This window comes from Microcaecilia unicolor, chromosome 5, assembly GCF_901765095.1.
Source record: "Microcaecilia unicolor chromosome 5, aMicUni1.1, whole genome shotgun sequence".
In the NCBI taxonomy this organism is placed as follows: Eukaryota; Metazoa; Chordata; class Amphibia; order Gymnophiona; family Siphonopidae; genus Microcaecilia; species Microcaecilia unicolor.
In genome coordinates, this window is record NC_044035.1 from 286,380,332 (window position 1) to 286,402,287 (window position 21,956).

General features: G+C 40.9%; 1 protein-coding gene across 1 annotated transcript in view; it reads left to right on the plus strand.

Moving 5' to 3' along the window:
* Window positions 1-267: 267 nt before the first annotated feature.
* The window catches only part of LOC115471345 (ephrin type-A receptor 6-like), a 185,461-nt gene continuing 163,772 nt past the window's right edge, over window positions 268-21,956 (plus strand). The window contains exon 1 of the mRNA XM_030205044.1: window positions 268-1,649. Coding sequence (XP_030060904.1) covers window positions 1,547-1,649 — 103 coding nt within the window. The 5' untranslated portion in view covers window positions 268-1,546. The remainder of the gene's footprint in view (window positions 1,650-21,956) is intronic.

Consider the following 21,956-nt stretch of genomic DNA (forward strand, 5'->3'; position numbering starts at 1 on the left):
ACAAACAAAAAAGCCCAATAAGCAGAGGGTTCTCCTGAAAATACCGGCAATTGCAGGCAGGATTTGTCACTTGATATCATTATTAAAGCCCTCCTGTGCTGTCTACATAGAGAGGATCTCTCCCACCCCCAACGTTTTGGAGGACTGAAGCCTGATGAGTCCTCCAAGGATGGCAGTCAGCTGTACCTCCCTTAAAGGGGAGGCACCTTTCTCTCAGGCAGCAGCAGCCTGCACGGCTCCTCTGTGAATCAGAGGCAGAGACTCTTTTCACCAGCTGGATTCAGCTTTATTCTGGAAAGAATGGCTCAGCTGTGAGCTGCCGGAGCAGCAAAGGGCAGGCAGAAAGCCTGCAGCTGAGTCTGTGTTCGCTCAGCAAGTTTTGCTCCTTGCAGGACTGAAGCTTTCCAGGGCTGACATGGGGCAGTAGGCATCCGCTCAGGAGGGGGTGGCAGTGATGGAGGAGCAGCTGCCGAGCTTGGGCTGGACTACAGGGAGAAGTTCCAGAGCCAGAGCCAGGCGCAGGACCAGGATCAGGAATGGGGCTATTCTCTTGGGCAGTGAGAAGCACTGATCTATGTAAACTTAAATAGGATCTACCAGAATCCGACATCGAGCCAGTTTCTGGGGCTGCAGAACATCCCTTACCAGTTCCAGCTCACTCAGCTTTGCCTTCCTCTGCCTAGACAGAGCACATCCAGGGCAGGTGTCCAGCTCTGCCTCCTTCTGTCCGGAGTCCCAGCACATCCTTCTCCTAGCACCTCCCACTGTCCATCTTTGTACCTTGAGGCATAGCATCCTTCAGAGCCAGTTTGCACCACCAGGACTGAGGATGTACAATAGGAAACAAAAGATGTTGGTGCCAAAGGGAACATGCAGGGAACTAGCTACCCCCAAGCCTGGGGTCACCATCAGTTCTCCCCTCTGAAGCTGTCGTCCTTCTCAGTTGGGTTCCATGAGCCTGTGATTACTCTTCATTGCTTAAAATCAAGCTTGGGATATTTCACTCCAGGATTTTGAACCCAGACTTCCTGGGATAAATCACAATGTGCATTGTGCACTTTTGTTCCCTTTAGGACACTGCTGGAACTGTTCTTCCACTTGGAATCCTTGGAACTGTTTTGTGCACTGACTCTCCTATCCAATGTCCTCACGGTCCCCGGGGCTGGCCCGGTACCGACCCTCCTGTCCTATATTCAATCCTTCTACCCCTGGGACAGTTCTCACTGTCACCCTTCTAACCCCTGCCTTGTTCTTGTGCTCCTTTGGGCTTTGCATTTTTGCTAACCTTGCTTTCACATTTCCAGAGACTATCAACTGCCCCCACCACACAATCTTCCATCCAGTACCACCCTCCTGTTCCCTACATCCATGATCTGTCCTTAAAATCCCTAAGATTGTGGAGGTTTTCCTCCCCCTCCCCCCACGCGTGCGTACTGTCCTGTGGGGCTTGGAAGTGCAGTCTGTGCTCAGAGCTTAATTTTCCCCCTCTCTGAAGGAAGCCCTCCTCCCCTCAGGCTGCCTACTGCTTCAGCTGCTGGGGTTAGCCATGGGGTATGAAGATGCAAGGAGACTGCAGGGGATATTTGGACTGGTCTTCCCTCTCTTGGTGGCATTCTTAGTGCACGCCAATCACAGCTCTAACAATCAAGGTAAGGAGCTGGGGAAGGGGTGCTGAGGCTGGGCTCCTCAGGACCATGAGCACAACCAGGGCCAATCTGGTGGGAATATAAGGGTTTCTTAGACTAGAAATACTGTTTTCTTTTATGAGAAATATGTGTTGTATGGAACAGGCTACATTTGAATTTGATCTAGAAATAAAGCATTTAAATCCCTGTGTTTTAAAACCAAGGCCTCTTGAACAAGTATGATACATAATAAGGAATCGGAACACAAACATAATATGTGTAACTAAAGTTATATGTTTAAATTTAGAAGAATAGCTGTTCAAAGGTTACTATCTTACCATCAAGAAACTTACATTAAGCTGCTGGTTACAGGCAGAAATACAAGTTTAGAGTTCCCTAAGCATCTTCAAATTATCATGCTTACAAATATGTTTTGGGTTTTTTAAAATTTCTGTCTTCTATTTTAACCTGAAGAAAGGAGTCTTAGCTCCTGAAAGCTATTAAGAAATGTATTGATTTAGTATCACCTTATCTATTTTTGGTTTTCGACATTTATTTCTGAGAATTGAAAGGGAAGTGTTATAAAGATCTGATTTCTTCTGCAAAAAGTAAGGCAAGTCAAAAGGTGGCATTCTACCTAAAAAGATTATAAATTGTTCTACATATGAAGCCTGAAGTGCTTAAACATTCATTTATCACTTTCTGTTTGCCCCTGCTGTCTATTGCTACTGTACAGAATCACCAAGTTTATACACTGTCAATGAAACTGTTAAACTTTTATTTTGTTATTGTTTCAGTGTCCAATTGTTTAAACACAGACTGTAAAGTGACAAAGTTCACATTCTTTTACTAGACATTTTTTTTCTCTGTGTTTTCATCCCAGAACCTAAAACAAACTGCAGTATTCTTAGGTCATCAAATCTCCCCAGGATATGTCTCCATACAGGCAGTATACACTAAAATAAAATTCCATGATACCAGAGTCTTACCACCTTTTAGAATAAGAGATTAGTGATGGATAGGAGCAGCTGAATGCTTTGTTCTCAAGAACCTGTCAATAAAGGAGGAAATAAAACTAATAATATAGATTTGGGTTTGTTTGTTTGTTGTTGTTTTTTGGGGGTGGGGAGAGATTTAATAGCACACATGACCTCTCTACTTGCTTAGATTAAAAGTCACCAGACATGCTAACCTAGTCTAGAGAAATCAATCTGAAATAAGTATATATTTTTTTTATTTGTACCCCGTGCTTTCCCACTCATGGCAGGCTCAATGCAGCTTAGGTATTTATTTGTACCTGGGGCAATGGAGGGTCAAGTGACTTGCCCAGAGTCACAAGAAGCTGCCTGTGCTTGTAGCAGGAATTGAACCCAGTACCCCAGGACCAAAGTCCACCACTCTACCCACTAGGCCACTCCTCCACTGATTTACATTCAGATGCAAATCATTCTATGATTAAGTCTCAGAGAATCTGCTATTAAAAGATTTTGGTGTCCTGAAATCCTTAAAGGACTCTGAGTGGAAAGCCAATTGAGGTTCCCTTGAAGAACGCCAAAGAGACGGGGGTCCCTTTGGAGCTTGTTTAAATTATTTTAAGTCCAGGACAGAGAAAGCCCAGAACTGAAGGCAGCTGAATCCCTGTTAAGAGAAATTACATAAGTATTGGAAAGCTAGGGGGGGGGGGGGGGGGGGGGAATCCTGAAGAGCCCCATTTAGGGGGGTTGTGGATGTTGGATACATTTTTACAAGCCCAGCTGAGAACAGTTTATGATCTAAAGAACTCAGTGACATAATACTAGACTTCTTTATACAGTAATTCTTTTTATGCATCTTCTTATATTAGTTTAAACTTCTATAATGTATATGTTAGTTTTAATGCCTTCTAGCTTTTAAAGAATAGATCATTTTACCTATATTATTATTATTATTCAGCAATTGACAAAGTTTGGGTTTACTGGACATTTTTATTCCTAGCAGTTTTTCTATAAAATATAGTCATTCAATTGATGTCAAGAATATTATTTATTCCAAAAAAAGCAATAAAAATGCATTTCCATTAGCTAATGTCCTTGAGGATTAAGTTATAACATGTATAATGTGCAGGATTTTAAAAGATTGAAAACCATTGCTGAGAATATTTCATATTTGTTTTTGCAAATAATGTGCATTAAATCACAAAATAGTGCACGTCGGACCCTTTTACCACAGTGCAAGTTAAATAATAATGAGATGCTAATCATGCAAATTCATGGAAAACAGCTCATTATTATGCAAAATATATAATGCAGCATATGTTTACACTTGCAAATTGTAAACATGTGCAATTCAGAGATCCTACCATTTTCCCCTTCAAAAACTACAAACTCGCATAATATAATGCAACAACAGGGCCACAGCTTTAGTAATATAATTTAAACATGTCAATTTATAAACAATTAACCCAAGTCTTGCCCTTCTAGCCAAATATATAAATTATAAACTTGAACTGCCTGTCTAAATTGTAACATCCTATTCATATTGATCACAACTCACTTTATGGCCGTCTGAGACACACCTACAGTGACGTTAAGGACCTTTCAGATCAAATGCATTCATCAGTTAACACAGACACAAGAGAAGATGTATAATTTTGTGCTAAAATATAAACAAATTCAATTCCTCTGACTGGAATGTACCTTGGCATACCCTTTCCACAGCCACAAGTGAAGACAGTGATTCACTTTTCTTCAGCTCCTATGAACAGCTGCGGCCTCATGCTCTTACCCACAGTCTTCAATACATCTTGCAAATCACTCAGGAAAATATTCAAACCAATTTCTGGTTAACCCTTTAGTGTCCAATGTTCTAAATAAGCCATATGGAAACAGATTGATGGGAACATTGGACACTAAAGAGTTTTTAATCAACAGTCATCAATTCATGAGAAGCCTCAAAACCTCCTGTCAATAATACCAACTTAGCCATCTCAGAATTCACCCTTTTCCTTAAGTATTCAATGGCTTACACTTTAAGCACTCCCATCCATATTCTCCTAGGAATAATATTAGACCAAATAGTCATTATTTCGAGAAACAAATCACACATCTCTAAAACATCCTGTCTAATAAGGTCCACTCCCTTCACCCTGCATAAATCATTACCTCTCAAATGTAATAACAAAATATAAGGTGCAGACAACCCCTCCCCCCGCTCAACAAAGAAGGGAGCAACTGGTCCTAAAACATTCCTCAAAGACCTAACCAACAAATCCAAAATCCCTGTAGTGCCAATCCCAAAAATGTTCCCATAGATGACTTTTCCAGGCACTTGTGGACCCAAAATACAGAACAGTGTCCACAAATCTAGACCACTCTTTAGTCCGTAGAACTGGAATTTAAACTACAGAAAACATTCAATCAATAACATATCAATACAATACTAGTGCACATAACACATTTCTAGATGAGCACCATTTACCAATTCTTTTAATAGCATCTACTGAAATCCCTTGGGCTCCCGCAAATGAAGCTGTTCCAATTCTAAAACACAATGGATCAAGGCCAACCATTTTTAAGGCCAACTTCAAAACTGATATTGTGTCAATGGTCGAACTAACCTGCAGATGACTGAGGGGTAAAAGGGGCACTTAGGGAAGACAAGGCTATAACAGAGAAATTAAATTAATTCTTTTCTTCAGTCTTTACCAAGGAAGATGTCAGAGAGATACCAGTGCCAGAAATTATATTCAATGTTGATGAGTTAGAGAAACTGAAACAAACCTGTCAGGAAAGTACACACAGAAGGTATCTTCAAATATTTTGGTGCAGATCTATAGATAGCCTGATGCACATAACAAAGAACCTTAAACTGTGTTCTCCTCTGCACTGGTAACCAGTGCAGCTGTCTCAAAATTGGAGTAATATGTGTTGCCCGGGTTACACCTGTTTGGACTAACTTCAATGCCCTACCCTGGTCTTTGCCATGCCAAGATAAAGAGCATTGCAGTAGTCCAAACATGATAACACCCTGCTGTGGATTACCCCACAAAAATTAGATATGTAGATATTAAATAATAATGCTGACAGATCTGAACCCTGAGGAATGCCTCTATCCAAAAATACTTAACGAGAAACACAACCCTCACTATGCATGCTCAATCTCCATACATCTAAATAGGATGAAAACCAATCCAACACTGATCCACTCATCCCTAAACCAACCAACTTTAACAACAACCGAATATCCATGGAATCAAAAGCCCCAGAGACATTGGTCAAACCCTTACCTCCATTCATCAATTGTGGAAAGGAAAACTGATTCCACCCCATGAGCCTTGTGGAATCCAAACTGATTCAGATTCAGACAGCCAACTTCATTCACAAACCTCTCCAAGTGCCATAAAACAACCTTCTCTAATACATTACCCAAAAATGGTACTACAGAACTTGGCCTGTAATTACTCATTACTGAAACATCAAGACCTTGTTTCTTCAACAAGGGCTTAACCATTGCCTGCTTACAACTATCTGGACAAATGCCAACATGCAAGGATTTATTAACAATCGTAGTCACCACTGGTGCAACTACATCTGCCAGCTGCCTAATAACACGGATCAATAACACGAACAATGATCTAACAATGATCTTGTAGGGCTCACCTTGTCAAATCACATCTCTTACTTCCTCCACCACAATATCATCAAACACTAACCAAAATCCACTATTAACTCTTACAATGTCCCAACAACTCCCAAGATGGATCAAACACTGCACACCCAAAGATTGCAACTTATTCTCCCAATAATCTGCATACTGATCAGCAGTGGGTCCAATATCCACATTAACATTCTTATAACCATCCAGTAAAAACCATACTGTATTATACAACTCCTTAGGCCTACTCATGGCATTCTCAATTTTCTTTTGAAAATAAATATTCTTTTCAACCTTACATAAACTAAGATAAGCAGCTTGCATAAAATCTGTTTTACTGTTTTGGGATTTTGCCAGGTATTTGTGACCTGGATTGGCCACTCTTGGAAACAGGATACTGGGTTTGATGGACCTTTGGTCTGTCCCAGTATGGCAACGTGTATGTTCTTATCATACAAATAGATATGAGCCTCAAGTCATGGAGGAATGGTCACAATTCACAAGGAGGAGTCAGAATATTTTCTCATTTTAGTAATATTTATATTATGATTGTGGTATCAGTTGTAATAGGAATACCACAAGTAGTGGCCTGGTACTGGAAAAAATATACATCTGAGTAACAGCATGATTATATATCCAATGGTTAAATAAAATAAAAATAAAGTAAAATTCCTTGAATCATATTAAAAAATATTTTCTATTAAGTTTCTTTGTTGATTGTTTTCTGTCAAGTCCTGGATTCTTGGTAAGTTGTTTTCCGATCTCCAAAGATGCTGTTGAATTGAGCTTTCTGGCCTGCAGAGGTCCCTTCTTCAGGTTGTTATTATGTTTCTTTAGCTCTAGGTATCACAGTCTATTAAAAATCCATAACGCTTCCAGAAGTAGTGATGATTATCATTTTGGTCAGTTGCAAGTAAACATTCTATTACAACCAAGTTCCTAAAGCAGCTCAAAAATAATACAATTGTATGTAAAGGTGATCTTTTCAAATGTAAATTATATGATATGTGTAAGAGACATACAGGGGATCTTTTATTAAAGGTTAGCTTGAGTTATTTGCAGCAAGTCCCATTTTATTCCTATGGGCTCTGAAGCAGATAACTTGAGCTAATCTTTAGTAAAAGACACCCACAATATTTTAAAAGGCAGTAACTTCCCGCAAATTCAATTAGTAGTCAGGTAATGAATAATTACTATTTTTCTAATCCAACTTTGAAATGTGTTTTTTTCTTTTTCTTCTGGATGTGGAGCTGGTTACTTTAGCAGTCAGTTCCATATCACATGCACCATGTTTCTCCATTACCTAGCAGCTAAAGGGGGTGACGCATTAAGAAATTTTCTTCTAGGGGTCTGCATGTGTGTGTCTGTATGTGTTCACAGTAGGATTGCAGGATACTAATCACCTCCTTTTGTGCTTATTGAAAACATTTGTGGTGAACAGCACCTAATTTATATAGACAAGAGAAAATCTGTGTAATGATATTATATGTATGAGCAATTTAATTATTTCATATATGACATTTTGAATTTCGGCAACATTACCAAGATGTTTTTATGAAACAAACATTTCAAATTTAGAGCTCCTTTTACAAAGCAGCGCTACTATTTTGTGACGCATTGAATGAGAAGCAGCCCTTTCAATTCCTAGGGGCTTCTTCACATTCAGCATACACTAATCTGTAGTGCCACTTTGTAAAAGAAGCCCTGAGTGGCAGCTTAATAAGGGGAAATATAATCTTCAGGTGCTATACACTTATGTCCAGATTCTATATATGGTGTGCAAATTGGGATACACACCCAATTTGCACAAGCAATTTAATTGAGTAATGAGCTAATTAGAGCTGAGTGCTAAAAATAAATTATTGGTGTTAATTGGCAACGGTTTTGATGTATGTGTGCATCTTGCTAAGCACTATTCTATAAAGATGTGCATGTAAATCTTTTAGCATATAACTGGAAAGGACCATGGGACGAGCACTGATGGATTAGGAGTATTATAGAATTCAGGGGATCCACGCCTAATTTACATGTAAGGATTTATACCTGGTTTCAATGGTGTAAATCCTCACACCCAAAGTTGGGTGTGGATCTTAGCACTGCACACTATTTTATAAATGGCGCCCAACTCTGAGTTGTCCTGGTCTCTTCAAGCCATTGGACCATGTCACACTTTCTTTCTCACTTGCCTAACTCGGAGCACCATTTATAGAATTGCACTCAGCGCTCATTTTTTTTGCACCCAAATTTGGCACCACTTACAGAATCTAGTCTTAAAGGGCAATTAACTTGATGCTTGCACTTACACTTATGTGTGTCAGCGGCACCTAAATTGGCAGTTACACTCTTAAGCACACTAGGGTCTTGCCAAAGTGCTATAGTTTGTAACTGCAAGGGGATCATCTGTGTGAATGGAGCATAAGTGGGTCATGGGCATGTCTCCAACTTTAGTGCATAACTTATAGAATACTATAAGATGCACACATTTCATCATGTACTTGTGTGCACCCATTTACGCCTGCCATCTGATGTAAATGGTCATGCCCAAATTTAAGCACCAATTTGGGTTTATACTAGTATTCTTGGTGCACAGATGCTGTTATTGGATTGCCATTCAGCATGTGGCATTGGCAAATGTGTTTATTAAAAGTAGTAAATCAGAAATAAACAACAAAAATAACAATAACAACTAGCAACTATAATAACCCCCCCACCACCACCACTACCCTTCCAACCCCAACAATAGCTTTTGCTACCCCAAGGAACCCTAATCCACCCTGTTAAAATGTCTAGGGTTATAAAATACAGCCCTCTCTGTATGCCATAGCGGGGGAGAAATATGCCCTATGGAGCACTGTTATAATTTTTTAATCTGTGGATGAATAATAAGTCATCAACAATCTCAGGATTCAGTCTAGCTCTCCTGTCTTCCACAGTCCTTTCTACAATAGAAAATGTCCTCTTAGATGATGTGCTGGTAACAGGAATGCACAGGATCCCCCGTGCATGTTTTGCCAGTTTTGGCTAGCACTTTTGCTTGTTTTTCCAAAAAAATCAAAACATTGTCATCTGTATTGGAGAATGACATGGTGACGGGGATAAAGTTTGGCTCTGTCCCCGCCCTGTTCCCATGAGCTCTGTCGCCACATGGAACAGTTAGCCATGTGTCCCTGCCTCCTCTACTGCAGACATGCCAACTCTCTGCCCCTAGTCTTGGCATTGACGCCAATGTGGCTCTGCTTGTTCAGACTTCAGGTAGTTTGTCAGTGCTATGAGGTCCTCAGATACATAGTTTGTGACATTCCATTTATGCAAAGTTTTTCTTTATGTGCTTTAATGTAAAGATTCCAGATACTGCGTCATTTGTCATAGATATTTGCACTCCTTAAGCAGGCCATTAGGTCGAAACACAGCCCATGTCGGGTCCTTTTATTACTACAATAAAGAATTGCTTTATTTTATTTATTTGCATGCCACTTTGTGTTTTTTTTTTCTCTCTCCACCTTTTGTTTCTTATGATAGACTCTCTGCCTCAGACATGCCCCTTCTGTGGTAAAAAATATTTTTTTTTACTACACAGTATACACATGTTAAACTGGAACTTACCGCAGATGCCTGAACATGCTCCATGTGCTTACTGCAGCTTGGTAAAAGGACCCTCTAAAGAGGTTAACTTCAAGTTGATACAGGATAAAACTTTTATTCATCATAAAATCAAGCAATTGATTTTATAATCAATAAATTATTTTTACTACAGAAGGGGCATGTCTGAGGCAGAGAGTGTATCATAAGAAACAATAGGTGGAGAGAGAAAAAAAACACAAAGTGGCATGCAATTAGAGAATCTAAACAGACATTTAAATTTCCCTAGACCATCTGAGAACCACTTTGCTGTGTGAGCCTCCTTGTAGATTGCTAACAAACATGTGCAGCTTTTTATGGTCTACAGCAGTGATGACGAACCTATGGCACGCATGCCAGAGAGGGCACGCAGAGCTCTCTCTGTTGGCACGCGCGCCATCGCCTCAGCCAGTTCAAGCCCTGCCCTCTGAGCACCAGGGCCCACCTCCGAATAAAAGTCATACCTGGTCAGGGTTAAGTCGGCGGCAGCAGCAGTAGTGAAAAGCGTGCTGACTCGGCGCGCCTTCAGCCTTCCCTTCTGTCTCTCAAGCTCTGGTCCCGCCCTCATTTCCTGTTTCCGCAGCCTTCCGCAGAGCTTGAGAGACAGAAGGGAAAGCTGAAGGCGCGAAGAGTCAGCACGATTTCACTACTGCTGCTGCCACCACCTTAACCCCGACCAGGTATGACTTTTAAATTTCGGAGGGGGGGCCCTGGTATTCGGACAGAGGGAGGGCGGGCTGCTCTGGAAAAGCTTTTGTCTTTGACGCCATTGGTTTTCCTTGTCAGACCAGCCTCCATGTAGGGTTGCTGGTGTGTTTTCACTATGACAGCACTGCAGGATTAAATAAAACACTGTTCCGTTTGTGGGGCACAAAGATTGGCTACCACAGTAGTAGGAAAATGCTGATAGGAGAGAGTCATTGAACGAGCAGCATTCCGGTTCCTCCCACGACAAACCTGGAACTGGGAGAGAGGGAGGAAGAGGGGAGGGGGGACCCTGGATCTGGGAGGGAGAGGGGAGTGGGGACCCTGGCCCCTCTCCTCAAGACCCTTCACTGGCTCCCTATCCGTTTTCGCATCCTGTTCAAACTTCTTCTACTAACCTATAAATGTATTCACTCTGCTGCTCCCCAGTATCTCTCCACACTCGTCCTTCCCTACACCCCTTCCCGTGCACTCCGCTCCATGGATAAATCCTTCTTATCTGTTCCCTTCTCCACTACTGCCAACTCCAGACTTCGCGCCTTCTATCTCGCTGCACCCTACGCCTGGAATAAACTTCCTGAGCCCCTACGTCTTGCCCCATCCTTGGCCACCTTTAAATCTAGACTGAAAACCCACCTCTTTAACATTGCTTTTGACTCGTAACCACTTGTAACCACTCGCCTCCACCTACCCTCCTCTCTTCCTTCCCGTTCACATTAATTGATTTGATTTGCTTACTTTATTTATTTTTTGTCTATTAGATTGTAAGCTCTTTGAGCAGGGACTGTCTTTCTTCTATGTTTGTACAGCGCTGCGTATGCCTTGTAGCGCTATAGAAATGCTAAATAGTAGTAGTAGTAGTAGTAGAGAGAGAGGGGACCCTGTGGAACTCAGAGGGAGGGGGATCCTGTTGAACTGGGAGGGAGGGGGACCCTGGAACTCGGGGGAGGGGGGATGAGGGGGAGAGGAAGGGCAGACAAGAGGGAAGGGGATGAGGGGGATGAGGGGGATGAGGGAGGGGGAATGGCACTTTGCAATAAATAATTAGATTTTGGGTTGCTGTTTGGGCACTCGGTCTCTGAAAGGTTCACTATCACTGGTCTATAGTGTGGACTCTGATCTTAATACAAAGGGTCAAATATACTAATAATTGGGTTCCATTTCTGAAAATGTGAGAAATTCTGACAATGTTTTTCAAATATTTTGGCCATGGGTAGAGAATGAATATGACAAGCACCTCTGAAAATAGAACCCTTAGGGTCCTGTTTACTAAGCCGTTTTATAGGTGTGTTAGCATTTTTAACACACACTAACAATATAAACGCGTTAACTGTGTATGCACCTATAATATCCCTATAGGTGCCTACATGATTAGGGTGCATGCTAATTGTAGGTGCATTAAAAACAGTAACGTACCTTAGTAAACAGGGCCCATAGGGGCCCTTTTACTAAGGCATGCTGAAAAATGACCTGTGGTAGTGTAGACGTGTTTTGGGTACATGCAGAATCATTTTCAGCGCACCTGTAAAAAATGGCTTTTTAAAATTTTTGCTCAAAATGAATGTGCTGCAAAATGAAAATCGCCATGCGTCAATTTTGTGTCTGAAACCTTACTGCCAGCCATTGACTTAGCGGTAAGGTCTTATGTGGTAATTGTGCAGTAATCGTCTACGCACATAGAATGACGATTGCCACCCGTTTTTTGCTGCGCACCAGAAAATTTTTTTTTCTGGTACGCATAGAAGATGTGCGTCAAAAATGAAATCACCACAAGGGTCACACGGTAGCCGGGCAGTAACTCAAAATTGATGCATGTTGGGCACACATGGAGGGGCATAATCAGACGCGAATGCCTATCTCCGTGGGCGTCTATGTCCGAAAACGGATAAGTGAAGAGGCGGGACAGACCGTATTTTCAAAAAAATGGACGTTTTTCAGCTGGCCGTTTGTTTTTTTTAGCGATAATGGAAACTAAAAATGCCCAGCTCAAAAACGTCCTAATCTGAGCCATTTGGTCGTGAGAGGGGCCACAATGCGTAGTACACTCGCCCCCCTGACATGCCAGGACACCAACTGGGCACCCTAGAGGTCAGTGCGGTGGACTTCAGACAATGCTCCCACATGAATAGCTCTCTTATCACAGGTGCTGAGCACCCAACCCCTCCCCCATAACCCACTACCCACAAATGTACAATACTACCATAGCTCTTAGGGGTGAAGGGGCACCTACATGTGGGTACAGTGGGTTTTGGAGACCTCCCATTTACCAGCACAAGTGTTACAGGTAGGGGGGATGGGCCTGGGTCCACCTGGCTGAAGTGCACTGCGGTACCTGCTAAAAGTGCTCCAGGGACCTGCATACATGCAGGCCTCTAGGACTTGTTGCTGCTATATAACATTGGCACACCAGTTGATACCTGAAGACTAATCTCTCCGAAAACGTCCTTTATTGGAATAAGCATGCTTACTCACAGTTAACTGCAGATCAGAGGTTGTGCCCCACTGGCAACGAGTCTCCCTGGTACTGAGATTAGCAGTAGGTCAGAGCTGGCAGAATGGTGTACAATGCCCTCTTTCAGCCACATTCAAGGTAAGAACTAAGTTCTGTAACGTGGCTAACACGTGAAAGGGATCTAAAACTGGCTTACAAAAATAGCCTCTACCTCATGGACTACCGGAAACAAAACAGGGCACACTCTGACCCAGCAGAGGGAAAAGCACCATGGGAGTAGAGCCTACCAACTACCAACATCGTGAGCATTTGCCACAAGCTAGTGGAATCACGGAGCCCAATACCCTACACCCACCACAATGCATTGCTGATGTGACTCTGCAGTGCATATAACAGAAAAGGTGTCACATTCACCCGAGAGCCACATCAGAATCAGGGAAAGACTGTCAGAGGATAGAACACATTCTGCTGTCATGGAGGTGGGTACGGCATTTGAGGCTGGAAAAAAAGTTTTTAAAGTGGGGGGGGTTTGGTGGTGGGGGGGGGGGTTAGTGACCACTGCAGGAGTCCGGGGAGGTCATCCCCAATTCCCTCCAGTGGTCATCTGGTCAGTTGAGGCACTTTTTTGGGACTTGTTTGTGAAAAAAAAGGGTCCACAAAAAGTGACCAAAAATCACGGTAAAAACGACTTTTTTTTTTCGATTATCAGCTGAAGACGCCCATCTCTCCTCGGCCGATAACCAAGCCTCAATTCTGCCTTCACCACGCCTCTGACACGCCCCCGTCAATTTTACCCATTTCTGTGACGGATTGCGGTTGGAAACGCCTAAAATCGGCTTTCGATTATACTGATTTGGGCGCCCATGGGAGAAAGACACCCATCTCCCGATTTGGGTCGCAATATAGGTGTTTTTCTCTTACGATTATATGCAGGATAGGCGCCTACGCAGATTAGTAAAAGGGCCCCTTAGAGAGTTATTTTATTACAGACAGGAAAGGTACATAAGCATTTTTGTTACACCTATTTTATAAAGACTAGATGTGATCTGTCTGCCTTTATAAAATAGCCTCTCTGAAAGCATCACCACTTATCACTTCCAATGAATTAAAATTTGGAAATAATTTATAACAATAATGACCCACTTCTGAGACACTATGCATTATCCTGCAGTGTGTGTTACACGAATCTGTGCCAGAGATGAACTTTTAGAAAACGGGAACAAAAAGCAAATAAAATAGATGAGATACTGACATTTGCCACTCAGCATCTGTAATGTCAAAGCATATGGGAAGAAACAGGTACAATAATCTTTGTCTTAACCAAGCTTTAACACTGTTTATATCCTCAGGTCAAATGTTTGGCAGCACTCATTTTCTAAAGGTTATCAGACCATTACATTTTTAATCATATTGACAGAAAACTGTAGAACATGAAACAACAATAGTTTAGCACTTGGCTGGGAGTATAAGACAAAGTAACAATATATATCTTTAAACCTGTGTTTTTAACTTTTACCTTGTGCTCTGTTCCTGTGGATAGAGACCTGGTGTTGGCAAGGACATAAGAGAGGCAATTCTATAAGTGGTCACCTCCATTTAGGCATCCCAAATTGGACACCAGGAATTATACCTGGTTTCAACGGGTATAAGTCCTGGCACCCAAATTGGCCTTCAATGCTATTCTATAATGGGCACTCCTCAGCTCAGATACCTTGACTAGACACAAATAGGCACTATTTAACTTATTATGGACCTTGAGAGCTTGTTTAGGTTTCATATGATAAGAGAGTGTGATTACCTAAACAATCAAGACATTTGGTTTCTTGTTCTTGGTTGCTTTTTGAATTATTCTGAAGGTGTTTTGTGTTGGAGATGTGGAGTGTATTGTATGGGTGGGTAGTGCAGGCTCATATTTCTATGTAATGTGTTCTTCTAGATTGGCAAAATATGGGGTGTGAGGATTTTTACAAGGCAAGGCAAGCAAAATGATAAAGGGGATAGAATGATTCCCTATGAAGAAATGTTCAACAAGTTAGGGCTCTATCTTGAAGAAGAGACAACTGAAAGGCAACATGATATATAACTACAAAATCATGAGAGGAATGGAATAGGTAAACAATGAATAGCTGTTTATTCTTTCAAATAGTACTGGGAATAGAAAACACATCACGAAAAAAACTATAAATGTGATTAGTGACATCAGAGAAAGTATTTTTTTCAGTCAATACGTAAGTTGAAGAATTTGCTGCTTGAAGATTTTGAGGGGCATTTTCAATATAAAATCTAAATCCAATTTTGGACATTTTGCAGAAAGCATCCAAAATTCCAGTAGTGAACATGTTATTTTCAAACCAGAAAAAACATTAAACTTTTTGTTTTCAAAATGGCCATTGCTAGATGTTTTTCTGCACAGTGTGTCTATCTTTTTGGACTCAAGGGAAAAAACATACAAAAACAAGTCATTAGGATGTATGGGGGTAGGACAGCATTCTTAGTAGACTGGCCACACAGATATCCCCAAAGAGCTGTGGGGATACCCTATTGGACACTATAGTGGACTTTACATAAAAGGTCCCAATTATACATCTCATCATTACCCCCTTACATTGTATGGTGAGCCCTCTAAAAACCATCAAAACCCTACAATAGCCCTTATGCCAGCAGGTGTAATCTATATGATGTAAGTACAGTAGGCTTTTGGTGGGTTAGTGACCACTGGGGGAATAATGCCTTAATCCCTCCAATGGTCATTTAGGGTACTTTTTTGTGACATAGTCATGATTGAAACAGGTCTAGACCAAAGCATCTAACTTTTGCCCTGGATGTTTTTGCATTGTTCTTCTATGTCAGAAAAGCATCCAAGTTTTGGGAATGCCCAAATCCCTCCCCCAACATTCCACCTTGTGATTTGGATACAGTCCATATGAACTGCATAGAAAACAGTCTTAAATGGATTTCAAAAATAATGATTTGGGCATTCTGGCAAAAAGGTCAATCTGTTGCTTTGTGCTGCTTTTTGGGACATTTTTTTGTTTTGAAAATGAGCCCTATAGTCAAGGAGTCAATATAGCTGGGTTTCTTTTATTTATTTATAAAGTCTTATATAATGCAAATTTGACAGAAGTAATTCATGGTAGTTAACAAAAGAAAAACAAAACCCAAAACAGCCCAATACCAATACTCTCCCACTGACATCAGTTATCTAACACACACAACCTTCCATCTGATTCCTCATCCAAAAATTCTATAATATTGCCATCAGCTGTCCCAGCCCACCTTCTTAGAAAGCCTTCCCAGCACTCCCCTAAACTCTACCAAAGAAGGAGGATACCTTTGTCTCTTGAAGGAGAGGGGATTATTCACTCTCTGCAATTCTTGTAGAAGGGCATCCATATATGAAGTGTTACTACTGAAAATGCCTTGGCTTACCATCCTACTTTCTTAAATGATTTTATCATCAAAATACTTACCCCCTGTTTACTAAGCTATACTAGTAGCTGCCAGTCATCAATACCGACGCAGCCCATTCAAAGTGAATGGGCTGTGTCGGCGCTAGTGTGGCTTAGTAAACAGAGAGGATAGTAAGTTATCATGAGAGTAACAAATACATCTGCCTGCTGTGGGCCTATGCAACTTCTAACTCAAATAATATGACTTTTCAAGTATGCAGAACTTAAATATTCGTCACCACAAATTTAAACTTGCATCTCCTTCAACGGGAGCTAGTACAGTTTGGCAGTGATACTTGAACACTCTCCCTAATGCTCATTATTGTCAAAAACTGCCACTATGTTGTAGAACACCTGCAGCTTCTAGATAATTCTTACCAGAAGACGATTATAAAAGACAGAGTAATCCAGAACATGTATTACTATTACCTATATTACTAGGGATGAGCATCATTTTCATGTTTTCTGTTTTGTTTTTGGTTGTAAATAAATAAAGAATGCACAATGTAATTATATGGGTCTTTTATGTTGTAAGCCGCCTAGATCCTTCAGTTGGAATTTGTGTGCAAATAAGTTTCATATTAGAGTTGATTACATTAGTATTAAAATGTCATTGTCTACTAGGAGATGCCATATTTTCACTACAAAGAACCAATTTTACTGCCACATGGTCAGATATTGTGGTGGTCTCTATATCTATCTGTAGTGCATTTTGCATGAGACAATTAGAAATAAGAAAATAATCAGTGTGAGGAAATATATTATGTGGAATACAATGAAGAGTGAATTCACAGTCAAATGAATGTTCCTCTCTCCATGGGTCTACTAAAGCACCATTAAAAAAGGTATCTTGAAATACAAATCTAGACTTTGTATCACATATTCTAGCAGAGGACTTTCAATCAATATCAGGATTAGGCACTAAATTAAAATCTGCTCCACAACTGAGAGAAGAACTACATTTTGTCTGCTATGGCCTTTAAAAAAAAGAGGGGTTTATTTTCACCTTGTCAGGACCCAGAATACCTCTATATCCTTCAGGGAGGAGTGGACTATATTCATCAAACTGGCACAAAAACAGAATAGCCACACAACCCTTTTTATGTAAGGCTGGTGAGAAACCTGGAACCCTATAATATTTATCAGCCAATTTAAGAGACTCTTTAGCCATCAGATGTGACTCTTGCAAGAAATTTACATTTGCATTCACATTATGCAATTTAATTTTTTTTTTTTTTGTTTAATAGGCTTCTGAACTCTTTTTATATTCAGGAAAATTAAAAACTATGCATAGTAGATATGACAACACAAATACTAACCCACTATCAGTGGTGCAGCTACGGGTGGGCCTGGGTGCACACAGGCCCACCCATTCTTGACTCAGGCCCACCCAGTCTAGTGGCCCACAAAACACCTAATTGGCGGTGCCTCACTCCTCTCTCTCTCTCTTCTCCACTGGTGGCATGCCATCTGCCTGTTTCTCTCTGAAACCCCCCTCCATGGCCTACCTCTGAGCCATTGCTGGCAGTAATTCCTGTAAACAACCTGCGGTGGCCCTTCTGGCTTCGCTCCACCACATCTTGCATCAATATCACTCCTGTTTCTTCAATGGCAGGGACACAGTAGAGAGAAGCTTGCAGGGCCAGTGCAGGTTGCCTACAAGGATCTATATGATGGTTCAGAGGTAGACCGGGGAGGGGGGGTTTCAGAGACAGATGGGCAGATGTCAGGCTGGGGGAGGGGGTACAGGGGCACACGCTGGGCTGTAGGCAGAAGAGGAGAAATGACAATATGGGAGTAGGGGTAGAGGGGATGGATAGGAAGAAAGAGGGAGAGACGGATGCAGGGGCAGAGGAAAAAGGTTTAAAAACTGTACGTAAGTACAGTTGTGGGGGTGGGAAGAACCCACATGGGTTAACTCTGGGCCCACCCGAAATGGCAGGTCTGGCTATGCTCCTGGTACATATAAAATGATGGGAGAGTTATTCAAAGAACTGTATAACACAAATATACTAGCTTATATACTTGTATCCATATTTCCCAGAAAAGAAAAAAAGAAAAACAAATCCATTGCTGGATCCATGCAACCAACATAGTCAAACAATATACACACACAATGTCAACATCAGATTAACTAATCAAACAATATATCCTGCATGACGAAGAGCAGGACCCAAGGGAACCCACATACCCTGAGAAGATAGAAAGTAATCAGACTGTAATTATTGAGAATATGAGTTTCATAACAGTGATGTTTAACTATAAAGTTCACCGCCACCATTTGCAACATCATGATCAACCTACAAGATGGCAAAATCTCCAAGATGGTACCACTGCAGCACTGAGAATGTCATTTAAACTCCATTGTAACACCAAATTCTTCTTCCAAAAATGCTTGCAACTTGTCAGGATCTTTAAATTTTTTAGTGTGGCAGGAGCACCAGACTCAAGCAGTCATCTTGGAATCTTGCTCAATAGTACCCCCCCCCCCCCTTACACACACCCACAAACACTAGGTGGTATTTTTGAATAAATATCCCAGTAGGCCAAGATGGACATTATATATTTCATCCTACAGGGGACCAGAAGCCAATGCTGCTCCAAAACCAGGGGGGGGGGGGGAGGGGGGCATTGTAAAGCATGTATCCTTGAACTATAGTTTCAGAGCTGTATTCTGGGGAAACTAGAAATATTTGGATATAAAAAGGGAATGTCAGCAAGCAGAGAGATAATGATTTCTAGGAGCTAAGAAATAATGGTTATTATTACAGTCTCTTTCAACATCTTTGAGAGAGTCCCCTTTTGTTATGAAACATTGATAATACCTTTTATCCATTCTAACATTTCATCAATATACTGCTTAAAACTAGGTTAAATTGTTTCATATTTCTGTTCTTGCCTTTCCAATTATTCATCCTTAATAATAGTAATAATAACAATGAAATGAAAAACATTCCTACTAGTTGGTGCATTGCTCCTATCCCCTGCTTGGTTTTTTTTGAAAGCTAGAACCTTTCCCACAAAACAAGTCAACAAAAGCATTAAAATCAAGTTCTGCTAGGATTTCTCTATGTAACATCTCCCCCCACCTGGCAAACATCTCACCACTTAGTAATTTCTTTAGGTTTATTAGTGGTTTTTCATACCGTAGCAACAAACCTAGAATCATTTGATAACTGAATATTTCCTCCACAGTCTTTTCTCCCTCTCATACTCTGATTTTCACCACTATCTTTCTAATCTATGTAGTGATAGTTTCTGAATTTTCAAGGAGTTTCTACAGTCCTAAACAGGCTAAAGTAACCAGAACGTAACTAGTCTCATTATAAAGCCATTTAATTGAATATCTACCAGATCCCTTTTTGAGATATTGTGGGTTTCTAATTCTAATGTTCCCCATATTCCGTGCTCTATTTCTCCTCTAAATTGCTAAACCTTTCTTATTTTCCTCTATCTTGTACGCCTGTTTGATTCTAATTGTAGGGGAATAATGATCAAGAGATGGTAAAATTGAGGCACTAATCTGCTCTCCTCAGTCTTAAAACCCCATTTTAGGATCAAAGACCAGTCATAAAAAGCCACACTAAAATATTGATCCCCACCTCTCCCCCCACGAGTGGGACCTTGAACCACTTGAAGCACACCACCATTTCTAAAGTGGACATGGATATCATTGCTTTCTTATTTATACCAACCTTCATTTGTGCTTTAAAATCTCCTAACACAATTAACTCATTATAATCCAATCCAGGATAAAATCAGTAAAATACTCAACTCCTGGGGGCAAAGTACTAGAGCCACACCTATATTTCTAAAGGTTTTAGACTTCACCACCAAATATTCTTCACTCAATTCTAGCATCTCATAAGTACAAGCTACTAATACAAGTTGGTCCTGGAAAATTATAGTTACTCTTTCACCCCTTCTCTCCACCATAGTGGAAAATATGAATATCCTTGAGGGGCAGCAACGAGTCCTGTTATGGCCCTCTACTTCAGTTAGCCATGTTTCAGAAACAATCCAAATATGTCATCTTTTAAAATAAGATTTTAAAAAGGTTTAGACACGTTCCTAGAGGAAAATGCCATAAATCATAATTAGTCATGTAGACTTGGGAAAGCTACTACTTGTCTCTGGGTATGAGCAACAAGGAATAGGTCAAATCTTTTGGATCTTATCAGGTACTTGTGACCTGGATTAGACACTGTTGGAAACAGGATGCTGGAATAAATAGATAAATCGTTGGTCTGACCCAGTTTAGTATATTTTTATGATCTAATGATGCAAACCCCCTCTACTACTGTAAGTATATCTGTATGATCTAATGATACAAAATTCCTCTACCATTGTAAGAAAGTTGCATATTTCCTGGTTAAACTTCTGCATTTGAATATGAAGCTAGTAATAGAACACATTCCATAGAGCTGTTCAGAACAGAAGTTTGTGGTAATTAATTAAACATTTCCCACAACTAATTTAATTCTTAGAAAAGAGATTCAGGACAAAGAAAAATGTTATTTGCTACAAAAGGAATTCATTAAGGGATTATCCTTAGTGTATAGAAATAATGTTCACCAGTTTCAAGTAAAACTTAGTATTAATCATAATTAATGTTTTTGGCATGGCAGTTTCCTCCTGCTCCTTTGGGCTCCCAGCTCAGTCGGAACTAGGGCTGAGATCTGCAGCTATTAGCGTTCATTTGCAGCTACCTGTGGAATTTTACTGTCTTTCTATATGCGCCTCCTAATTTAGTCAAGCTATCTTGGTGGCAATCTGCAAAATGTAGTAACATGGCCTTTTAGATCAACCACTAGGAGTCACTGTTGAATTGTTGGCTGTTAGCTGAGACTCCCTCTCCTGGGGGGGGGGGGGGGGCAGTGAATGCTGTTCCAGTAGATCCTTTTCAACACCATAGACCAGAGTTCTGGCCAGGGAATTGAGCCCACAGCCTCCACTGAGCCACCAGGGTAGTCAACAGGAACTTCCTGAACTGCACTTGCACCCTGTATTAAATGTTTTAGCTCTCCATCCTGCCCACTGCACTGCAGCCATGGGGAGCAATTTTGTGCCCCATCTCCCTTGTGCCTTATGTATCCACACTGCTCTCAGAGCCCTCAGGGTGGACCCGCTAGCCCTCCATTTCATCAACATATAGTCCCAAACTGGAATCCACATACAATATGCTTTTTTTTCTCACTGCTCCTACCCTTTGGAATGCCCTCCCACTACAGTGTGTTCTGAATGCTCTTGGTTAAAATTCAAAACCTCTCTCAAAGTGCATGAGCTGTTAGAGGCTAGTTTGTGGTTCACAAAAGCATAATGACTGTAGCATCCCTTATCCCCTTCTTCCCTTCTCATCTTTATTGCCCTATGGTTTTATTGGCTTTTTTTTTTTTTTGCATTTTTTTAAATGTTAACCACTTTGATAGCAAACCTTGAAAGGCAGTATATGAAAATGAATAAAAGAAAGAAAAA